Below are 25,420 nucleotides of genomic sequence, written 5' to 3' on the forward strand. Positions count from 1 at the left end.
AACATATAGCCGAACGTTTGTAGAACAACTAAAGTTACATTAATAACTCTAAATTAAGCATATAGTAGTACTTATTTCTTTGTTAACCACTCAACACAGAATAGCCGTATGTGCTCACTCCCTCAAATCGTTTGGAGAAAATATTTATATTTTATTCAGCGTTGTTCTATTGTATTCTTCATACTATTGTCTGTAAAATCAACTAGTGTAGCCCACAGCCATTTGGCATAGCCACATCAGGACAACTCAGAGTATGCTATTATTTTCTTCTGGAAAAGACTAGATTTTCTTCATATCATGTTTCATTAGACCTGTCTAAAATACATACCTTTTGTGAAGGTGTAGGCTATATTACATGGATTTATTACACATTTTAAAAGGGCTTGTAGGCTATGTGTGGAAGCCAGAGTGTGCAAAGCTGTCATCAAGGCAAAGGGTGGCTACTTTGAAGAATCTAAAATATATTTTGATATAACACTTTTTTGTTACTACATGATACCATATGTGTTATTTCATAGTTTTGATGTCTTCACTATTATTTCACAATGTAGGAAATTGTAAGAATAAAGAAAAACCCTTGAACGAGTAGGTGTTCAAACTTTTGACTGGAACTGTACATGACAAATCCCAGTCTAGAACAGAGAATGACAGTGATTGCTTTATTCTATACAATACTGTACACAGTCTGTAGGCTCCAGTACATCAGGAGCAATCTACTATACATAAATGAATGCTGATGGGTGTGATTTATGTTTTTAGGAATAAGTATGTTAATAATCACATCAAACCAAAGGCATTCACAAAGCCAAAGTCTAAGCATCAGCAGAGTAGAATTGCACATAGTCCAACATGTACAATGAGATCCTTTGTCTGTACAAATCACAGTGCAAAATGTTAATTGACTCTACAACCGTCAACATGCTGTAAACGTACCATTCACATGAACCCACATGAATTGTTGAAACCGAAGGGCATTATACACCGTTTGTTCTTTCCACGGGCAGTAGCTGAGACGTGCAGGATATTTTTGAGGGATTCGCCAGGTAGTCGCCAGGCGAAGTCAGGGTCTGGCTGTTTTCTTGGAGAGGCCACATCTCCTGCAATGTGAATGAGGTTGGTGGGCTGTGTGGTTGCTCATCAGAGGTCTCCTCTGCCTGTAGTTGGCCCACACCTGGAGGATGGTCTCTTTGAATGGCCGTGTGGTCAGGGTGTACAGGATGGGGTTGAGGGCGCTGTTGATGGGCAGAATGAAGATCACCACCCAGGAGCTGATGGTTCCTATTCGGGAAGAAGATTCCATTATTGTCCATTTACTACATGAGCAACGCAAATGTGTTTTTTGTAATCCCATTCTCCCTGTAGACAATATGCATAACATACAGGCAGGGATGGAAATTAAGCTAGAACTAGCCCGTCAGGCCAGTGAAATGGTGTCTTCTCAAATATTGCACGGCAACACATGTGTACCCTAATGTTACCCAGGCTTGTTGAAATCATGTTCTACTAGCCCAGCGGGCTAGTGCTCAAAAGTTCCATTCCTGTATACAGTACATACATAGAAAGTAGGGGTGAGGTGGGTTGGTGGGCTGAAAGAGAAGATGATGGATGGAGGATGTTCTGTGATGCCAGTCCATTTGTAAACACGCAAACACCCATCCGCCTGGAAGTTTGCTATTCAATTTACAACCAGAAAATAGGATTGATTATGGAACTAATCTGAATGATGCAAATATAACATCTGTAAAAGAGACAAATTTAAATTATTATATGTTGATTTAAGATGGCACTGCATAGTAGCTTACATACATTTTATAGGCTACAAATTGAGCCTGTCTGAGTTTCCAAATACAATGTATGAAATTATAAAAATTGTCAGATTATGACAGTACTGAAACTCCAGTACTGAAAGTACCGCTCCTCCGCTCTCTCCACTGGCTTCCAGTTGAAGCTCGCATCCGCTACAAGACCATGGTGCTTGCCTACGGAGCTGTGAGGGGAACGGCACCTCAGTACCTCCAGGCTCTGATCAGGCCCTACACCCAAACAAGGGCACTGCGTTCATCCACCTCTGGCCTGCTCGCCTCCCTACCACTGAGGAAGTACAGTTCCCGCGCAGCCCAGTCAAAACTGTTCGCTGCTCTGGCCCCCCAATGGTGGAACAAACTCCCTCACGACGCCAGGACAGCGGAGTCAATCACCACCTTCCGGAGACACCTGAAACCCCACCTCTTTCAGGAATACCTAGGATAGGATAAAGTAATCCTTCTCACCCCCCCCTTAAAAGATTTAGATGCACTATTGTAAAGTGGCTGTTCCACTGGATGTCTTAAGATGAATGCACCAATTTGTAAGTCGCTCTGGATAAGAGCGTCTGCTAAATGACTTAAATGTAAATGTAAAATGTAACTCCTACCTGGAATTTCCACCTGCAACAGTGATAGAATCTTGAGGACAAATATGGGTATCCAGCAAAGAGAGTCGGTGATGACGATGGAAAAGAACCTCTTGGCTATGGTCACTTCCTTTTTGATGTGGTTACTATATTTTGTCGTCTGTGTCCCTGTCCTCTGGATGTTGTAGAACATACTCCCGTAGGACAGTACGATTATAAGGAATGCAACCAGGTTCAGGCCTGTTGAGGAAAATAAATTAATCAGCTCCTTGGAATTTATTCAATTGTAGATAATGGTAGGTCCATTATTATACAGAGTAAAACATGAAATTGCTTTTATAACACAATTCAAATAATTACTGCAGTTTTACACACATGGGATAAAAGCCAGTGTGGCTACTTTAATGAGACAAAAGCAATGCATTTGTTTTAGCAATGCATTTGTGGTACTTCCTTTGTAACAGATAACAAGATGACTGGAACGAAATGAAACATTTTCGATAATGGAAAATTGTCTTCTCCACCAACCCCTCATTGAAAGGCTGATAGTGGAACACTGCCACCTACAGTGTAGTAACCCTGAGGCAAATTGCTCAAAGGCACAATGGAAGTATACACTGAGTGTACAAAACATTAGGAACACCTGCTCCTTCATGACAGACTGATCAGGTGAATCCAGGTGAAAGCTATGATCCCTTATTTATGTCACCTGTTAAATCCACTTCAATCCGAGTATAAGAAAGGGGAGGTACAGGTTAAAGAAAGATTTTTAAGCCTTGAGACATGGATTGTGTGTGTGTGCTATTCAGAGGGTGAATGGGCAAGACAAAAGATTGAAGTGCCTTTGAACGGGGTATAGTAAAATCAAATCAAATTTTATTTGTCACATACACATGGTTAGCAGATGTTAATGCGAGTGTAGCGAAATGCTTGTGCTTCTAGTTCCGACAATGCAGTGATAACCAACAAGTAATCTAACTAACAATTCCAAAACTACTGTCTTATACACAGTGTAAGGGGATAAAGAATATAGTAGCAGAGAAGGCTGATGGGAGGAGCTATAGGAGGACAGGCTCATTGTAATGGCTGGAATGGAATTAATGGAACGGTATCACTTAGGTGTCTGGTTAGACTGTAAACTCTCCTTCCAGACCCATATCAAACATCTCCAATCCAAAGTTAAATCTAGAATTGGCTTCCTATTTCGCAACAAAGCATCCTTCACTCATGCTGCCAAACATACCCTTGTAAAATTGACCATCCTACCAATCCTCGACTTTGGCGATGTCATTTACAAAATAGCCTCCAATACCCTACTCAACAAATTGGATGCAGTCTATCACAGTGCAATCCGTTTTGTCACCAAAGCACCATATACTACCCACCATCGCTCTCGTTGGCTGGCCCTCGCTTCATACTCGTCGCCAAACCCACTGGCTCCATGTCATCTACAAGACCCTGCTAGGTAAAGTCCCCCCTTATCTCAGCTCGCTGGTCACCATAGCATCTCCCACCTGTAGCACACGCTCCAGCAGGTATATCTCTCTAGTCACCCCCAAAACCAATTCTTTCTTTGGCCGCCTCTCCTTCCAGTTCTCTGCTGCCAATGACTGGAACGAACTACAAAAATCTCTTAAATTGGAAACACTTATCTCCCTCACTAGCTTTAAGCACCAACTGTCAGAGCATCTTACAGATTACTGCACCTGTACATAGCCCACCTATAATTTAGCCCAAACAACTACCTCTTTCCCAACTGTATTTAATTTATTTATTTATTTTGCTCCTTTGCACCCCATTATTTTTACTTCTACTTTGCACATTCTTCCATTGCAAAACTACCATTCCAGTGTTTTACTTGCTATATTGTATTTACTTTGCCACCATGGCCTTTTTTGCCTTTACCTCCCTTCTCACCTAATTTGCTCACATTGTATATAGACTTGTTTTTTTTACTGTATTATTGACTGTATGTTTGTTTTACTCCATGTGTAACTCTGTGTCGTTGTATGTGTCGAACTGCTTTGCTTTATCTTGGCCAGGTCGCAATTGTAAATGAGAACTTGTTCTCAACTTGCTTACCTGGTTAAATAAAGGTGAAATAAATAAATAAAAATCAAACGTATGGAAACCACGTTTGACTCAGTTCCATTGATTTCATTCCAGCCATTAGAATGAGCCAGTCCTCTATAGCTCCTCCCACCAGCTTCCTCAGGGTAGTAAGGTGCCAGGCTCATGGGTTTGAGTGTGTGAAGAACAACAAAGTTGCTGGGTTTTTCACGCTCAACAGTTTCCTGTGTGTTTTCAAGAATTGTCTACCACCCAAAGGACAAGCCAACTTGACACAACTGTGGGACGCATTGAGGACGCATTGAGGATCACCAATGCTTCTGACACCTTGTAGTCCATGCTCCGACAAATTGAGGCTGTTCTGAGGGCAAAAGGCAGTGCAACTCAATATTAGGAAGGTGTTCCTAATGTTTTGTACAATCAGTTTATACGGTAGTTCGGATTCTGACAACAGCAGCCTTCTTGTTGTCAGTTCAGTCGCCAGGCTTGGGAGTTGAACCAGGCAGCAACCCTCCGGCTACGGGCATAAAATGTCTAATAAAATGTAGGCTACATCTATTAAAAAAAAAGTAGGCTACATCTAATAAAAGCAGCAGAGAGCCATTGGAACAATTGTCATTTCAGAATGACATTGGAAATAGACTCATTTGACCTTGAATTAGATAAGACACCCACCCAGGAAGATGACGATGGAGTACACCTGCGCCCCCGTTGTCTCAGGCTGCTCTGAGTGTAACGGAAAGCACACGCCGTTGGTACCATAGAAGTTCCTGAACAATCCTTTGAATACCAGGGGGAGGAAGGCGATGATGAAGCCAATAAACCAGATGCTCAGAAGGATCGAGACAGTGCGCCGGCAGCCGGGGGTTAAATACCGGAAGGGGTAGACGATACAGATGTACTTCTCCAGGGTGAGGTAGGTGAGAAGGAGGACAGAGACCTCGGTGGAGAGCATGGCGAGGGAGCCGATCACCTGACACTGGACGCTGTCCATCCAGGCCTGGGCGTGGCGGTTGTATTCACCGCGGAACTTGAGGTCGTAGGCACCAATCATGAAGAGGTAAACGCCCATCAGTCCGTCGGCACCTGGGTGGTGGAATTGAGTTGTTAGAGTAATTACTATTACCAAATTGAACTCAGTATGTGCATCAATACTATCTGCTCAACTTTTTAGTGAAACGTCATACATCGGTTAACGCTAATTTCTTTTCAATCTAACTCCTTGGTTACATGGATTTACTCCATAGTCAATTAATTCTACATTCATTTGAGAGTCATAAAGTGCAGAAAATAGAAACTGCATATTTGGAGCAATGCCAACTTCAGTAATGTAATGGGCCAAGCTTTTAGTCTCAGTAGTAGGCCTTCAGAGCATCTACAAGTGGAATGTAAGTACAGCTCAACTTCGACACTTCTGAGGTGTAAATTTGAAGGACAAATTGATTTCAGAGTCAACAATCCATTCAGGGTTAATAATATTGTCATGTACACACCTTGTACTATAACCAGTGCTTAATTTGAGCCGCATCCTGCCAGAACAGGATCTGGCACCTCTCCATTTTGGACTGTTTTGTTCCGGAACCTATTTGACCAGATCCGGTACCTCTCGTGCCATGAAAAATAATTTTCACTGTTTGCAATGTAAAAATTCTAACAAAAGCTATATTTTTTTATTTATCCGTTATTTTACCAGGTAAGTTGACTGAGAACACGTTCTCATTTGCAACAACGACCTGGGGAATAGTTACAGGGGAGAGGAGGGGGATGAATGAGCCAATTGTAAACTGGGGATTATTAGGTGACCGTAATGGTTTGAGAGCCAGATTGGGAATTTAGCCAGGACACCGGGGTTAACACCCCTACTCTTACGATAAGTGCCATGGGATCTTTAATGACCTCAGAGAGTCAGGACACCCGTTTAACGTCCCATCCGAAAGACGGCACCCTACACAGGGCAGTGCCCTGGGACATTGGGATATTGTTTTAGACCAGAGGAAAGAGTTCCTCCTACTGGCCCTCCAACACCACTTCCAGCAGCATCTGGTCTCCCATCCAGGAACTGACCAGGACCAACCTTGCTTAGCTTAAAAAAAAAGCTTTAAAAAAAACAATGTGAAAAGTAGATTTTCAGCCCAGGCCTAATATTCTAAGAGTTGATTCGGGTTGGGCCGGCCCTGGTTTAGGGTTTGAGCAACATTGTAACCTTGGTTTGCAACACATGTCCATGGCTGTGTGAGAAGCACGCCAGTATCTCTTACATAACTAGAATGAGATTCACTTCATATGATCTATCTGCTCTGATAGACATTTCATCTCTCCAGCGTTGCACTATATAATTTATTTCCTTATAGAATTACGCAAAGGATTCTGAAGGAACTGCAGCACCACTGATAGATTTAAATACATTTTCCAAAGTTATGCTGTCTTCAGAAATAAATTTAATAATTCAGAATTGTCTACTTCACCATGAGAATGCCTATAATTTAGCCACAGAGGATCAATAGCTTCTTTTTTAAAGTAGCTTAGCTGTGGATTGTAGCAAAATAACAATGAATAGCTTACAGTCGAGAATGCGTGGCAAATATGTCAGTGAAATTTTTTAATTGGAAATCACAAGCTCCTGCTGTAGGCTACCAAAATACAGTATTTGATCAACTTCGATATATTGTTTTACTAAAAACAAGAGCGCGAAAGGATTTTGGCACGAGCGCATCAGCCATCACCAGCGAGTGAGCTGCACATCATTGGTTTTTTAGGACCATAATTTCCTCATATTGTAGCCTACAATATTTGTCTCCACACACCTAGGATTGGGCTAATGATGGATTCAAGACAAGGTCGTTTTTATTGATCTCATATTCTCAGTTTGTCAGTGTCAAAGTAACCTGCCATTTCGATCATTTGTGCGGTATTAAAAAAGGTTTTGCCAAAGTTTCCAGTTATGTAAAATGATGTGGAATTGCATGAAAGGTGTTTATAAAAGGCCCAATTTTTCCTGGACCCTAGGATACTAAAAATATTCCTCTTCTGTGCAACTTCTGTAAGAGCCTCTACTCTTCTACTGCTCTATGCCACTTTTTTCTCATGCGTTCCTGTCACCCCCCTCTCACTCTCACTTTTTGTTCCCCGAGTTACAAATGAAGCACTGAATATAACTGATGTTATGAGCAGCAATGACAAACTTCTCTGGTAATATATTAACTTTATCTTAAACCTCCATATTTGCAAGTAAGCTTTAGCCAAACTTTGAAGTCTGTTTGACTCTGCTGAGATGTCCCCTTTTTCAGTAAGCCTTCAATCAACTTAGAGATGATATATTTGCACAGGGAAATCAAACAGAAATGTCACGTAAATTGAATACATATGACATTTCGGTAGAACACAAATTCATCTGGCTGGTGTTTGACTGCAGTCATGGTGATGCCAAAACAGACCACATACAGTATTTACCGCTCACATTTCCTCTGTATGGCACGAGGCTCTCTGTCTCTTACATGACTCAGTGACTATAGCATAGCTCTAGACCGTGTCCTTGTACTTCCTTTGATGTAGAAAGGTACCAAATGTGCAAATCAAAAAAGCATTTTATCTGAAACATGCCAACATTAAAGTGTAAAGGATGGTGGGGGGTATGCCAAACACATTCTGATCATCACAAGGATAAGTCCGAAACACATCAAGAGCTTGGGACTATAGGGTTCTACCTGCATTTTTCCCAAAGTTGAATTATTGACAGCCTTGTTCCGTTCAATGTTCTCTACCTATATAATACTCTTAATACTCCAATTAATGTTGTTAAGTTCAAAAGAATACAAGATAAAAATTGCTGACATCATTCAAACCAATGAGGGTTCGGAACTTTAAAGCCAATTCATCTTTTTGCAAATAGATCCTTATAGTCCCAAGCTCTCGATATACTCTATACCTCAAGGCTTTTTTTATTTTTTTGGGGTGGGCAGATCAGCTTTAATATTACCTCAAGCCTTGCATACTATATATCAAAGCTTAGTTAATTTGAACAGAAAGGTGTGTCTTACATTGCAGGGTACAGATACAGGGAAAATTCGAGTAATATCGCTATCCTGCTGACTTCCAAGGAAGTAAGCCATTAACATGTCTCTCTCATTCCCTGCATCACCGTATCTGACATAGCTAGTTTAACAAAGCAGAAAGGTGGGCCTGGCTTGTAGCAAAGGCACAAAGACATGTTATGTAGCCAGATAATGTAGCTCTCTCTCCGACTCCCACGGTAGTAAGAAATAAATATACTATGTATCAATGGTTTGGTGGTGGCCACTGTGAATGTCGACAGTTCAAAAGCTAAAGACCGCAATTCATTTGTTTGCTGAAAAGAAACCTGCAGTGAGGGTTCACTAAGAATGTTCACTCTTGAGTTGTTCACCACGTCTTAATCAACACACCCAGAACATTGTCCCTCTCACAGACATTGCCACTGGATATTGACACATTCTCACCTTCCCTTACAATAATGCGTTGAAGCTTCAGTGTGGTTTTTCATTATTTGAAGTCAATAAGGGCTGTCCCCGACTAAATTTTTTTTGGGGTATACCGAAAGTTGTCTGTTCTTTCGACCCATCAATTGGTCGACAGTTTGTAAACTTGTATTTTTTCCCTATAAAGACACGACCTACAGTGCATTTGGAAAGTGTTCAGACCCCTTGACTTTTTCCCCTTTTGTTATATTACAGGCTTATTATAAAATTGATTAAATATTTATTTTAATCATCAATCGACACACAATACCCCATAATGACAAAACCAAAGTTTTTAGAAATGTTTTCAAATGTATAAAAAAAAATGCAAATATAACATTTACATAAGCATTCAGACCCTTTACTCAGTACTTTGTTGAAGCACCTTTGGCAGTGATTACAGCCTTGAGTCTTCTTGTGTATGACGCTACAAGCTTGGTACACCTGTATTTGGTTAGTTTCTCCCAATCCTTCTCTGCAGATTCTCTCAAGCTGTCAGGTTGCATGGGGAGCGTCTCTGCACAGCTATTTTCAGGTCTTTCCAGAGATGTTCGATCAGGTTCAAGTCTGGGCTCTGGCTGGGCCACTCAAAGACATTTGGAGACTTGTCCTGAAGCCACTCTTGCATTGTCTTGGCTGTGTGCTTAGGGTTGTTGTCATGTTGGAAGGTGAACCTTCACCCCAGTGTTGGATCCTGAGCACTCTTAGTGGTTCCAAACCACTTTCATTTAAGAATGTTGGAGGCCACTGTGTTCTTGGGGACCTTCAATGCTGCAGACATTTTTGGTACCCTTCACCAGATCTGTGCCTCGACACAATCCTATCTCGGAGCTCTACGGACAATTCCGTCGACCTCATGGCCTGGTTTTTGCTCTGACATGCACTGTCAATTGTGGGACCTTATATAGACAGGTGTGTGTGCCTTTCCAACGGATGTCCAATCACATTTAATTTACTACAGGTGAACTCCAAGTTGTAGAAACATCTCAAGAATGATCAATTGAAACAGGATACACCTGAGATCAATTTCAAGGCTCATGGCAGAGAGTCAGAATACTTATGTAAATAAGGTATTTCTGTTTTTTTTAAATTTTGTAAATAAATTTCATTTCTAAAACCTGTTTTTTGCTTTGTCATTATGGGATATTGTTTGTAGATTGATGAGGAAAAAAATAAATGTTATACATTTTAGAATAAGGCTGTAACGTAAAAAAGTGGTAAAAGTTAAGGGGTCTGAGTACTTTCCAAATACACTGTATGTGTTTTAGGAAAATCATCTATATATTTATTAAGCTTGTCTGATGCTTTAAGCTCACTGTTTAATGAAATAAGACACACATTACTCAAAAGGGAGCCAGAGATCGAGATAACCAGAAGAACAAAAATCTTAACCTGTCCCAACCGTCATTCACCCGCTCCTACTGGCTTTCACAGATTCTGCAGTTACTCTCCTGAAGTTGCCGGTAATAGGCTACACGAGGAGTCAGCTAACTTTCTTATGTGGAATGCCAATTTATCTTACCATTTCTACAGATCTGCGTGCCAGTTATGGTTTTCATATGGTTTTCATTTCTAATTTCTTCCCATCTCGAAATCATTGTCATGTGGTTAATTAAAATTCGATCCAAATCTAAATTAAAATGATACAAACCTAAAAAGTCACTTCTATTGCCATTGCCAACTATGTAAAAATAGCCTCATAAAGCCAACAACAACAAAAAAGTGTAGCCTGCAGGTAGAAAATATCCTGATATGAAAAAATCCTATAAATCACATTGGCTACGCATGGACTGTGTGCAATAAACTTGAAACATTATATCAGCTTTGGGTCCAGGCTATAGATCCTTGCAGAATTGTATAAAATATTCTGGCCCCTTAGAGTTTCCTGTACCAGTGAGCTCGGGACAGACACAGCTGTAAGCTATTTTCGCAAGGTAAGTAATTAGGTAGGTCTATTTAATGATGTTTCCACTGTATCAGAGCATTACATTTTTCCCTTTCATACTGAGTGGTTATCGATAGGGAGAGAGCTGGAAAGATTTTTCAAATAGATTGAGGAATTATTATCATTCTCAATGGATGTAAAAACAGTCGTTGTTTTTTTTGCTTTTTAAGGTGAAGAAAACATAACTTTGATCAACTCCACAGCTTATTAGTGGTAGTCCATTAAGCCAATCCGAAATACTATCAGATCCCCAAATGGGCACATTTATAGGCCTACTTCTATGTGTAATCAGGTATATATTAAAATAATATATTGAATACATTAACAGACATTACCGTAACCGAACAAACATTGTAGATTAGGAATTAACGGTAAATGTACTGCTGGTGATATATGTAATGGGAACTTGATAGATATTAACAATCAAATGCAAACAATTGAATGTGCACAAATTGGCGGGAGAGAGCACATTCTGGAGAGAGACGTCTTGAAGGAGTTCCCACACATGCTGAGCACTTATTGGCTGCTTTTTCTTCACTCTGCAGTCCAACTCATCCCAAACCATCTCAATTGGGTTAAGGTCAGGTGATTGTGGATGCCAGGTCATCTGATGCAGCACTCTATCACTCTCCTTGGTCAAATAGCCCTTACACAGCCTGGAGGTGGGTTTTGGGTCATTGTCCTGTTGAAAAACAAATTATATTCCCACTAAACTTAAACCAGATGGGATGGCGTATCGTTGCAGAATGCTGTGGTAGCCATGCTGGTTAAGTGTCCCTTGAATTCTAAATAAATCACTGACAGTGTCACCAGCAGAGCACCATCATACCTCCTCCTCCATGCTTCACGGTGGGAACCACACATGCAGAGATCATCCGTTCACCTACTCTGCGTCTCACAAAGACAAGGAGGGTGGAACCCAAAAATCTCAAATTTGGACTCATCAGACCAATGAACAGATTTTCACCGGTCCAATGTCCATTTCTCGTGTTTCTTTGGCCAAGAAAGTCTCTTCTTTTTAATTTGTGTCCTTTAGTAGTGGTTTCTTTTGCAGCAAATTAACTTTTAACAAGGCACACCTGTTAATTGAAATGCATTCCAGGTGACTACCTCATGAAGCTGGTTGAGAGAATGTCAAAAGTGTGCAAAGCTGTCGTTAAGGCAATGGGTGGCTACTTTGAAGAATCTCAAATATAAAATATATTTGATTTTTTTAAACACTTTTTTTGTTACTACATGATTCCATATGTGTTATTTCTTAGTTTTGATGTCTAAACTATTATTCTACAATGTAGAATATAATTGAAAATAAAGAAAAACCCTGGAACGAGTAAGTGTATCCAATCTTTTGACTGCTACTATATTTGTTTATTTATTTATTTGCTACTGCTTGACAAAAAAAACATTCGGTCGACCAACAGCCTATCGACCAAACAGTCGACCAGTCGAATATTTGGGGCCAGCCCTAAATCAATTGAATCGGGACCTGAGTTGAATTCATATGAAAGGTGTCTCTTACAACATAGGGAGATGATACACATGGCATGGAGCTTGTTCTCCGATCGGATGTAGGAGCGCATGCAGATGACGAAGATGTTGCCGAAGCACGTGGTGGCCGACACCACCCAGACGAAAACCCTCAGGACGATGTTGGCCAGGAGGTCCTCGAAGGACGAGATGCCGTCCGTGTTGGGCTTGCAGCTGCGCACGTGAGGGGCGTAGCCGCAGTACTGGAACTTCTTAAAGTAACTAAACACAAAGAGGAGGGAAATCAATTAACCCTCGTTAATTGGAGTCTCCTGAAAGCAGGAGACTCCAGATACCATCCCTAGCCTCTAGGCCAGTGGTCACCAACCTTTTCTGAGTCAAGTTCATTTTGAGTCAAAATGCAAGCCGAGATCTACTGTTAAGAAAACGTAAGCATATTCATCATTAACCAGTGCGAAACAGTTCTCTAACACTGAGGTTTGTCCAGTAGGTTATAGGCCCCATACATTAGCACTGCATATTGGCTCAGCTTGAATTGCCCTGCCAATGTTGTTTTCAGACCATTTTGAAATTATATTTCACATGGGAATAGCTTTTGATTTCTAGGGCCTACAGTAGCCTACTGTATATGTGGTGTTCAATGCAGGCCTACATTGTGACTTTTAAAGTTTCTACATTATGAAGGGGTTGACATGAATTAATGATTTTCTGTAAAATCATGGGTCAAATAGGTGACTGTAAATTGTATTGTATGATGCAAGAAACCACTTTACAAAATAAAATAAATTATTATCGCCATACAGAGAATTAGACAATGTAGGATACCCCTTTCCTATTGGCTTAGTTACATATTCAAGCCTGTCTCAAAATACAACACTGCCCCTTTAATTAAGACATAGGCTAAGCTACTGGACTGGTTTTTCAAAGAGCTTGAAAATGGCGCCGGAGAGGATGGTGGACGTTTTACATCCTCCTAACCAACTGCTATTTTGTTAGTTTTTTTGCAACATTTTTTTAACGTAATGTTGCTGCTACCCTCTCTTATGAAGAAAAGACAGAGAAAACGGGATATTAAAAACTGTAATATCTTATGTTTCGACGACACGGATAATATAGAGCTGGAGGGATTTTCCGTGCACCGGCAGAACAGAGAAGCTATGTCTGGTAAGACGAGGGTTGGGGGTATGTGTCTATTTTTGTCAATAACAGCTGGTGAGCGATGTCTAATATTAAAGAAGTCTCGAGGTATTGCTCGCCAGAGGTAGAGTACCTTATGAGAATCTGTAGACCACACTATCTACCAAGAGAGTTCTCATCTATATTATTCGTAGCCGTCTATTTACCACCACAGACCAATGCTGGCACTAAGACTGCACTCAACCAACTCTATAAGACCATAAGCAAACAAGAAAATGCTCATCTAGAAGCTGCGCTTCTAGTGGCCGGGGACTTTAATGCAGGCAAACTTAAATCCTTTTTACCTAATGTCTACCAGCATGTCATATGTGCAACCAGAGGAAAAACATCTCTAGACCACCTTTTCTCCACACACAGATACATACAAAGCTCTCCCTCACATTCCATTTGGCAAATCTGACCATCATTCCATCCTCCTGATTCCTGCTTAAAAGGAAAAACTAATGCAGGAAGTACCAGTGACTCACTCAAGTGGTCAGATGACGCAGATGCTACGCTACAGGACTGTTTTGCTAGCACAGACTGGAATATATTCCGGGATTCATCCAATGGCATTGAGGAGTATACCACCTCAGTCACCGGCTTCATCAATAATTGCATCGACGACGTCGTCCCCACAATGACCGCACGTACATATCCCAAACAGAAGCCATGGATTACAGGCAACATCTGCATTGAGCTAAAGGCTAGAGCTGCCGCTTTCAAGGAGAGGGACACTAATCCAGACGTTTATAAGAAATCCTGCTATGCCCTCAGACGAACCATGAAACAAGCAAAGCGTCATTACAGGATTAAAATTGAATCCTACCACACCGGCTCCGAAAACTATTATGGACTGCAAAGGGAAACCCAGACGCGAGCTGCCCAGTGACGCTAGCCTACCATCACTCATTCATATATCTTTATGTACATATTCTTTATCCCTTTACACTTGTGTGTATAAGGTAGTAGTTTTGGAATTGTTAGGTTAGATTACTCGTTGGCTATTACTGCATTGTCGGAACTAGAAGCACAAGCATTTCGCTACACTCGCATTAACATCTGCTAACCATGTGTATGTGACAAATAAATTTGATTTGATTTTGATTTGAAATACCTTGTATGCTTGCTTCGAGGCAAGCAACACTGAAGCATGCACGAGAGTACCAGCTGTTCTGGACGACTGTGTGATAACACTCTCGGTAGCCAATGTGAGCAAGACCTTTAAACAGGTCAAAGCCGCGGGGCCAGTCGGATTACCAGGACGTGTACTCAAAGCATGCGCGGACCAACTGACAAGTGTCTTCACTGACATTTTCAACTTCTCCCTGACCGAGTCCTGTTCCCAAGGAAGCGAAGGTAACCTGCCTAAGTGATTACCACCCTGTAGCACTCACGTTGATAGCCATGAAAGGCTGGTCATGGCTCACATCAACAGCATCCTCCCGGATACCCTAGATCCACTCCAGTTCCCATAACGCCCCAACAAATCCACAGATGACGCAATCTCAATCGCACTCCACACTGCCCTTTCACATCTGGATAAAAGGAACACCTATGTGAGAATGCTGTTCATTGACTACAACTCAGCGTTCAACACCATACTGCCATTTCTAAGGACTCTGGGACTAAACACCTCCCTCTGCAACTGGATCTTGGAATTCCTGACGGGCTGCCCCTAGGTGGTAAGGGTAGGCAACAATACGTCTGCCACGCTGATCCTCAACACTGGGGCCCCTGAGTAGTGTGTACTTAGTCCCCTCCTGTACTCCCTGTTCACCCACGACTGCGTGGCCAAACACAACTCCAACACCATTAAGTTTGCTGACGACACAACAGTGGTAGGCCTGATCACCGACAATGATGAGACAGCCTATAGGGAGGAGGTCAGAGACCTGTCAGTGTGGTGCCAGGACAACAGCCTCAATGTGAGCAAGACAAAGGAGCTGATCGTGGACTACAGGAAAAGGCTGGCCAAAGAGGCCCCCATTAACATCGACAGGGCTGTAGTGGAGCAGGTCGAGAGTTTTTCAAGTTCCTTGGTGGCCACATCACCAACGAACTATGGTCCAAACACCAAGACAGCCGTGAAGAGGGCATGATAAACCCCCCCCCAGGAGACTGAAAAGGTTTGGCATGGGTCCCCAGATCCTCAAAAAGTTCTACAGCTGGTACACTCGATACCGGTTCCCCCTGTATATAGCCTCGTTATTGTTATTTTATTGTGTTACTTTTTTATTATTTTTTACTTTAGTTTAATTTGGTAAATATTTTCTGAACTCTCCTTGAACTGCACTGTTGGTTAAGCGCAAGCGGTAAGGTCTACACTTCTTGTATTCGGTGCATGTGACAAAGTTTGATTTGATTTGAAATGTAGCCTACACGTTTTGTGCTCTTATAGGAAGCAGTACCTCCTCATTGTTGACCTATACTTATATAACTGGGCTAATAACTCACTAACCTGCAATGAATGTCAACAAATGTGCACATTTGGCTCTGATCTAAACTGATCTGAAAAGTCCATTTACTCGCAGGGATTGAAAGCTTCGCTCTTGGGCTACCGCCAGTTGCACGCGCTCCAATAGAATTCCGTTGCACTCTTACTCTGCCTATACCAAAATCACAGACTCAGTCTTGCAAAGTTAAATTTGTTTTGGTTTGTTGCATTGAAAAGGGCCTGATATGATGTTGATTCACTCACGGAAAAAATGTTGATATATAGTGCAAACTAATGGGGCAAACTCATGGAATTTCAATCTCTTGCATCTCTGCGCAGAATTGCATTTATTCTCTGCAGCAGTCCTGGAGGAAGTTCCCACGAGCGCAGTTTAGAGGGAACATTGCCTATAGGTGTACTTGATTTGCTCTCTGGGCCTGCCGGATAGATAGAGTTCCATCTTCAGACACATGAAACCGATCAAAATCTGAAAACTTTTGGACTTCCGGCACTGGGGCCTGCTGAATCAAGTGCACCTACAGGCAACACTGCGAAACGAATAAATAAAATATGAACGCAAAGGCTTTATCATTGGGTTTTTTAAAGAAATGTTTGGTGATCGAGGAGGAATGGCTTGGAGATCGACCTCTCGATCGGATTCGACCGGTTGGTGACCACTGCTCTAGGCAGTTCATGATCTGAAGCAATATGTGAGTAAGCTCTACCTCTACCTCTGATAGGCTAGGTGGTATTTCTGCCATATTGCTTACATCTATTATGTCCTTTCAGATCTACTCAAGTCCCTAGTGTGTAGGGGATAGGAATTGTTTCAGGGCACCTATCTGGATAGGATGCACATCGAAAGGTTGCATAGAAGCGAGATACAAAGTTGTGCAGCATATAGTGAGAGGACAAGTATTTGGTTTCAAATTCATCTCATCATGGACCAACAGTGTTTTGGGATGACCTTACTCACAGTCAGATCAATTATGTATTGCACAGCTAGTGATCACACAGTTGGGAGTGAACATCTTGAAGCTTCAGATAAGGACCTGGGGCCAGATTGACTAGGAATCTTTTACAATAGTGGTGGAAAAGTTTCCAACTGCAATGGTTTGAAAGATAAAAGGAAGAGCAAAAGTTAAAGTAAATGTTGGGATGAGGGATAAGAACTAAGAGGTGCAAATGCTTTTTAAATCAAAATCATTAAACTCAAATATTTTTTTGCCAGGTAAAAATGTGCAGAGGATTTTGTTCAAAGTGTAATTTTGGGTTTGATCATCAAATTAATTTGACAAAACAAAATGAACAAACTACTCACATGTGGGTCAATTGTTTGAGTGGTTCAAACATCCTTCGCTGTATGTTCCCAATCTCGATTCCCTCTATGCTCCTAAAAAAGACAAACAAACGTTGTTTCCCTTAGGAGCTCACAGAAAAACAAACTAAACAAAATATTTGAATTTCAGAGACCCTCTTTGCAACACTCTTTCCCCCAAAATGTTGGTCTTTTACACCTTTTTTGGGGGGAAAGCTTTGACCTAAAATGCTTTTTGTTTTCTTTCCTGATATGTGTGAATTAGGGAATTCCTCATGTGTGGGCCAGTGAGTGCACTCTGTTCCAATAGGATAACACATAAAAACATTGCATGTTATGTAGCCACATAATTGTATTGTATGATAAAAGGGTGCACATTGGAAGGTCACGTGCCTTTTGGTCTGGGCATGATGCAAGCTATGATTATATGTGAAATTGCATGGAATAGATCATGGGTTTCTCATAAGTCTGAAAGGGCCACAGAAATGGATGTATGGAGAAGATGTACTAACTCTACCCAACATATATTGGGATGCAAACTCAAAATGTAACAATATTTCAACTCTATATCTGACATGGTACAGTTGTCTTCTTTATTTAAGTCCATAACCATACTTTTGTTTAAAAGTACATTTGTTTAAAACTACCAAGCAACTGTGTGACCCTGATTTAGCCCACTGCAGTAAAAGTTAAGAAAATATATTGAGCATTTTATTCCAAAAACAGCCACACTGTTGTAATAGTATGATGTGTGACTATGCTGAGTGAAGTGCTAACATTAGTAGAATTGCATTTTTAAGTTTAGTTTGGCAATGCTAGTCCCTGTGTATTTTGATTTGTAGGTATCCAATGTTAGCTAACTAGCTAGCTGTGATAATGTTGCTATTGTTATAGAAAACCCTTGTTGTTACTAGCCAGACAAAGGAACAATTTAATTCAATCTTCATAATCCCATATAATTATATATATTATTTGCTTGCTTGCACAACATATTTTCTCCCTTTTGTTGACACTCCTGTCACCTTGCTCTCTGATTGGCTTTAAGTATAGTTGTCGGCCACTGAGGAGCATTGCCATTTCATGGTTTAGAGCAGTCCATTGACTGCTTAAGAGGTAAGGAAAAAAACACACTACATCACCAAAAGTATGTGGACACTGCTCGTCAAACATCTTATTCCAAAATCATGAGCATTAATATGGAGTTGGTCCCCCTTTCGCTGCTATAACTGCCTCCACTCTTCGGGGAAGGCTTTCCACTAGATGTCGGAACATTGCTGTGGGGACTTGCTTCCATTCAGCCACGATTTTGGGCGATTAGGCCTGGCTTGCAGTCAGCGTTCCAATTCATCCCAAAGGTGTTCGATGGGGTTGAGGTCAGGGCTCTGTGCAGGCCAGTCAAGTTCTTCCACACCGATCTCGACCAACCAATTCTGTGTGGAACTAGCTTTGTGCACGGGGCCGTGTCATGCCTTCCCCAAACTGTTCCCTTCAATGGAACTAAGGGGCCTAGCCCAAATCATAAAAAACATCCCCAGACCATTGTTCCTCCTTCACCAAACTTTACAGTTAGCACTATGCTTTCGGTATGATAGCATTCTCCTGGCATCCACCAAACCCAGATTCGTCCATCGGACTGCCAGATGGTGAAGCGTGATTCATCACTCCAGAGAACGCGTTTCCACTGCTCCAGAGTCCAATGGTGGTGAGCTTTACTCCACTCCAGCCATCGCTTAGCATTGCGCATGGTGATCTTAGGCTTCATGAAGCCTAACGTTGCTGACGTTGCTTCCAGATGCAGTTTGGAACTCTCGGAAGAGAGCGTTGCAACCGAGGACAGATTTATTTTCCGAGCTTCAGCACTAAAAGTCTGGTTCTGTGAGCTTGTGTTGCCTACCACTTCACGGCTAAGCCGTTGTTGACGTAGATGTTTCCACTTCCCAATAACAGCACTTACAGTTGATCGGGGCAGCTCTAGCAGGGCAGAAGTCTACGTACTTTTGTATATACAGTTGAAGTTGGAAGTTTACAAACTCCTTAGCCAAATACATTTAAACTCAGTTTTTCACAATTCCTGACATTTAATCCTTGTAAACAATTCCTTGGATCACAACTTTATTTTAAGAATGTTAAATGTCAGAATAATAGTAGAGAGAATTATTTATTTCAGTATGTATTTCTTTCATTACATTCCCAGTAGGTCAGAAGTTTACATACACTCAATAAGTATTTGGTAGCATTGCTTTTATATTCTTGAACTTGGGTCAAACGTTTCGGGAATCCTTTCACAAGCTTCCCACAGTAAGTTGGGTGAATTTTGGCCCAATCCTCCTGACAGAGCTGGTGTAACTGAGCCTGCTAACAAATGTTCTATGGGATTGAGGTCAGGGCTTTGTGATGGCCACTCCAATACCTTGACTTTGTTGTCCTTGAACCATTTTGCCACAACTTTGGAAGTATGCTTGGGTCATTGTCCTTTTGGAAGACCCATTTGCGACCAAGCTTTAACTTTCTGACTGATGTCTTGAGATGTTGCTTCAATATATCCACATAATTTTCCATCTTTATGATGCCATCTATTTTGTAAAGTGCACCAGTCCCTCCTGCAGCAAAGCACCCCCACAACATGATGCTGCCACCCCCGTACTTCACTGTTGGGATGGTGTTCTTTGGCTTGCAAGCCTCCCCCTTTTCCTCCAAACATAACGATGGTCATTATGGCCAAACAGTTCTACCTTTGTTTCATCAGACCAGAGGACATTTCTCCAAAAAGTATGATCTTTGTCCCCATGTGCAGTTGCAAACCATAGTCTGGCTTTTTATGGCGGTTTTGGAGCAGTGGCTTCTTCCTTGCTGACCGGCCTTTCAGGTTATATTGATATAGGACTCGTTTTACTGTGGATATAGATACTTTTGTATCTGTTTCCTCCGGCATCTTCACAAGGTCCTTTGCTGTTGTTCTGGGATTGATTTGCACTTTTCGCACCAGAGTACGTTTATCTCCAGGAGACAGAACGCGTCTCCTTCCTGAGTGTTATGAAAGCTGCGTGGTCCCATGGTGTTTATACTTGCGTACTATTGTTTGTGCATATGAACATGGTACCTTCAGGCGTTTGGAAATTGCTTCCAAGGATAAACCAGACTTGTGGAGGTCTACATTTTTTTCAGAGACCTTGGCTGATTTCTTTTGATTTTCCCATGATTTCAAGCAAAGAGGCACTGAGGTTGAAGGTAGGCCTTGAAATACATCCACAGGTACACCTCCAATTGACTCAAATGATGTCAATTAGCCTATCAGAAGCTTCTAAAGCCATGACATCATTTTCTGGAATTTTCCAAGCTGTTTAAAGGCACAGTCAATTTAGTGTATGTAAACTTCTGACCCACTGGAATTGTGATGCAGTGAATTATAAGTGAAATAATCTGTCTGTAAACAATTGTTGGAAAAATGACTTGTGTCATGCACAAAGTAGATGTCCTAACCGACTTACCAAAACTATAGTTTGTTAACAAGAAATTTGTGGAGTGGTTGAAAAACGAGTTGTAATGACTCCAACCTAAGTGTATGTAAACTTCCGACTTCGACTGTATATTATTCAATGATTGTTTATGGGCTAATAGCAGTAAGGCCAAATTCACTGTTTCATCAAATACATATTTTTGTGTGTGTGTATATATATATATATATATATATATATATATATATGTATGTGTGTGTGTTTTATACCTATAGGGGTCCTAAAATTAACAATAGGATCCTTGGTAAGAAAATCTTAAAACATTTTCATATGTTAGCTTAGTAGAAATTCAGTCCGGGCACTATGAATGATCTCTCAAATTATTACATACTTTAAAAGTGTTTTATAAACGTGTGAATAACTAGCTTACTAACATTAACACGTGCGAGTAATGATTCATGAATGATAAACAAACTACTCTACTGATGCTTTTCCCTTTCAAGTGTAACATGCATGCACAAAGTGAGCAGTAAAAACAAACAATGGCTTACTTACAAGGATTTCAATTTATGCAAGTTATCAAAGTGGTCAACTTGGAGATCCACAATAGGGTTACACGAGATGTTCCTAAAAAACATGTAAAAGCATTGACATCAGAGCTCCAGTAACAGCATAAATTATAAGACATAATATTTAACAAGAACTATAGCACCATAGCCGTATAACAATGTCTTTCAACGTTAGAGCAACAAAAACACATAAAATATTCAAAGAATGTTTGTGCATAGATCCGAGTGTGGCTCTAACTCACAGCTGTAGTAAATCTCCCAGATGAACAAAGAGATTGGGAGGGATTGCCACGAGTCTGTTGCTGGACAGATCTCTGTGGAGACAAAGCTATTTACTGGAAACAAACTACAATAACCAATATACCACAGCATTGTTGAATACTCATTTATGACTGGCCAGAAGGGCATTCTAGAATGAGCATTAAAACCAGATAACGGGACAGTTGGAAAAGATATCGGGAAATCATGCAATCATGACGCAATATAAGGCGACACATGCAGACCATACTTGCTACAAAGCTACAGAAAGCTAAACCAACATTGGATACATTGTAAACGCAGGTCCAACGACAAAACGTAGCTAGCTAGACATGTTTTTTTTTAGCATCTGATGACCTAAAATGGTGAGTGATGAAACAGCAGGGAGCAGGTCTCGAACCATCGACCTCCGAGCCCGAGGTCCGGCGCGCTATCGACTGTGCCGCAAAAACATGCTCGTGCGGCAGGGTCGATTTCTGCGCAGATAAACCCAGAGTCGTTACACTGCTCCCTCCTGTCAAAGAGCGCGTCCTCGCGCTTGCTTGAGACTCTACGTCTTACAGGAACGCGCTCACCGGCCAAGCACACGCACGGTCGTGGATGCAATGATAAAGTATGAATTTGTTTCTAAAAATATATATATATTTTTTAAAGAAGTTATTTCTATCGGTAAATGTGTGCTTCAGTACTGTTTTCTTTGGCAACTGTTGTATAAGCAGGATAGACACCTCCATTCTGTACATTACCTTTGAAATAATGGAGTCCATTTTTCAAAGGTAATGTACAGAACGGAGGCATTTATCCAGTACTTATACGGTGGATGAAATTTACACAAGGTTTACATGACCACCTGTTCTGCAAATCCAGAAACAAGTGTAAATGCATGTCAGAATAATTGTTTGGATTCACCAAAACTCATAAAATATAAATCATAATCAACATCTTGGCCTGGGAACATGTTGTATATTTATAGTGCAGTCTGTACTGATTTATATGGTATTATCTGAATTATTTTTTTAAGTCAGTGGAATAGGTGAATATATCAGTGTCTGGGACTCAAAATATGACAGAGGAAAATGTCAAGCAATTTCATGTCTTGAGGCATAACAAAACCCAACTTACAATTCCCCAAGTTTCTTTAGAAATGAGAACGCCTGTTCATGTATGCGACTGATTCTGTTCTTCTGTAGGACACTAGAAAAAGTTAAGGAAAGGCTGTCAAAACAAGAATTATAAAACAGACATTTTCTCACTTTATTATCTTCTCTGTTGGTTCTAAAAGCAATTTAACCAGATTATTGTTTTGGGGTCCACTATTTAGAATCCCTTAGGGAAACAAATAGATGTTGATATTTGGAATTGTAATGGTTATAGCCTAGTGAGAAAGCCAAGGACACAACAATAAAAATGAGGAAAACGAAACAAATTAAGTCACACTTACAGCACAGTCATCATGTTGCACGACCAGAATGTTACGTTTCCAACACTTTCAATTTGATTTCCCTCCATGTCCCTGGAGACACACAAGCGCATAAAAACATATTTTGAAAGTAACATCATGTTGATAACAAAGCTCTTTGATTTGTTGACTTCCAAACGTACAGCCAGTTTAGTCGTGGCATTTCCAGGCAGATGTCATCCAGCTTTGTCAGAGCGTTGTTCAACAAAACCCTGCGAACAAAAAACAAAACAAGAGCGGTCTGATTTGTGTGCCATTCAAAGAAAACAACACTCACTGCCAAAATACTTTAGCATATCACATTGGCCCTTTAACAATACCAGAGCACTCCAATAAAGTGCATATGAAAGCATAGACGTGGGAAGTCGTTTGGGGGTGGGGGTGCTGCAGTACTACAGCAGTATTAAAGGTCCAGTGCAATACTTTTGTGAATTATTTTTTTCTTAAAAATAAATAAATACAAATAATAGTATTATTTTTTATTCTGATTTTTTCAGTGCAGCACCCTCAGCACCACTACTTCCCACTGCTACGTATGAAATAACTTATTCGATGGAAAAAGCTAAACAAGCCCAACTCAAGAAGGTAAAGGTAGAAATGAAACTCACAGGAGTACCAAGGAACGCAAGCCTGAAAAGGTCATGGGGGATATCTGATGGATACTGTTGTTTTCAAGGATCCTACAACCGAAGGGTAGAGTTTATTTTCAGCTCTCTTATTAAATTAAGTATTTGGTTGAACGTTGGTTTAAAAGGAAACTGTAGCGATACAAGCTTTGTGCGAGAGTTCTGAAGGCTGTCTAAAAATGTCGTCTTTGTACCCATTGTGTTAACAGTATGTCTATATATGCAAACAGGATATACAGACTGTGTCAGTAAGGATAACCTACAACCACTCCAGCTTGTGTAGATCTTGGAACACCCCGGGCATCAGGATGGATATCTTGTTATAGCTTAAATATCTGAAGCAGAAAATTCAGATTTTAAATATGCACATTGAATTATTTACCATTTATTTCAAACATAAGCAACTTGATAAGGAAAACTTAAATCAACAACATGCAAGGTAAAAATCTGTCGTTCTGCCCCTGAGAAAGGCAGTTAACCCACTGTTCCCCGGGTGCCGAAGACGTGGATGTCGGTGAAGGCAGCCCCCCTCACCTCCCTGATTCAGAGGGGTTGGGTTAAATGCGAAAGACACATTTCGGTTGAAGGCAATTAAGTTCTACAACTGACTTTTTATCCCTCTTTTCCTTTTCATTATAAAGTCCAACATAACACTGTCAAGTGCACCCATCGATGTATGAATATTATGAACTTACAGTCTTGTTAGATTGTATAGTCCTCTGAATGCGTTAGGACTCACAGCTCGAATTCTGTTATGTTGTAGATATCTGAAAAGTAGTATGTTAGAAGTATGTTAAAAAAATATCTTCTTTAATTTAACATTTGCTGTGTCCAAAATATGTACTACTTACTAAAACTAAACATTGTGTACTAATAGTACATTGTGTTCAAAATACTATTTTTAGTCTTACATTAATTTGTGTGTTCAGGAGAACAATTGCCACGATGACTAACAAGTGAAAATTATGTACAACAAGTATAGAAGCCTCACATTTCTACATTAAAGACCTAAATATAAACGGATCCCCGTAGAACAAAATAAAAATACCAATTGGTAGATACTTTCATAGTATGTGGTTTGATTAGCTTTTTAGAAGAAGAAAATTACCCAAACAATACTGCATAGCTGACTTTATTCGAAAGATAGTTCTTGGCAGTCAATGAGGCATGTTTTTAGTCTCCTCATCTTGCTACTACTTCCATGCTGCCAACATGTTTCAAGGACAATGTGATCCAGACTACTGCACTACCCCTCCTCCTTCCTGTGCTGTTCCTACCTCCAGAGCCCCCCCCCCCTCTCCTGTGCTGTTTTATAGTTGATTTCGTGCTATTGTTCACATTTTGCCATGAGGATAAGTGTACATTTTGCAGTAAATTTCCTGCTATTCTGCACATTTTGTTCAAAATGCCCTGAAGCCCAAGGCAAAAAAATATAATAAGCCCAAGGCAAATAATATATAATAAGTATCTCGTGTGAACAACTTAGTATCTCGTTCGAATGACTTAAGTCATTCAAATGAGATATTAAGTCGTTCAAACAAGATACTAAGTCATTTGAATGACTCATTATCTTGTTTGAACGACTTTAAAGTTATTTTGTCTAATTATGCCTAATTTGTTATGCAGTTTGTCAGACCATATAATGGTAGCTGTGGCCATTCATTCACTGATTCTAACCATTGATATGATTATTCATTGTCAGTTCTTTGATAGCCTAAAGCAGGGCTGGTTTTA

At 40.6% G+C, this 25,420-nt stretch overlaps 1 protein-coding gene across 1 annotated transcript; it reads right to left on the bottom strand.

The window, feature by feature from the left end:
• Positions 1-645: 645 nt before the first annotated feature.
• On the bottom strand, positions 646-24,466 carry LOC115129553 (relaxin receptor 1-like). The gene is given in 13 exon segments (XM_065018722.1): positions 646-1,138; positions 1,141-1,278; positions 2,414-2,632; positions 5,138-5,548; positions 12,420-12,649; positions 17,323-17,394; positions 21,330-21,401; positions 21,586-21,657; positions 22,724-22,795; positions 23,043-23,114; positions 23,204-23,272; positions 23,669-23,740; positions 23,950-24,466. Coding segments are annotated over 13 exon segments (1,704 nt in total). The 5' UTR covers positions 23,991-24,466; the 3' UTR covers positions 646-974.
• Between the last annotated feature and the right edge of the window lie 954 nt (positions 24,467-25,420).

This window comes from Oncorhynchus nerka, linkage group LG5 (genome assembly GCF_034236695.1).
Source record: "Oncorhynchus nerka isolate Pitt River linkage group LG5, Oner_Uvic_2.0, whole genome shotgun sequence".
Taxonomy (NCBI): domain Eukaryota; kingdom Metazoa; phylum Chordata; class Actinopteri; order Salmoniformes; family Salmonidae; genus Oncorhynchus; species Oncorhynchus nerka.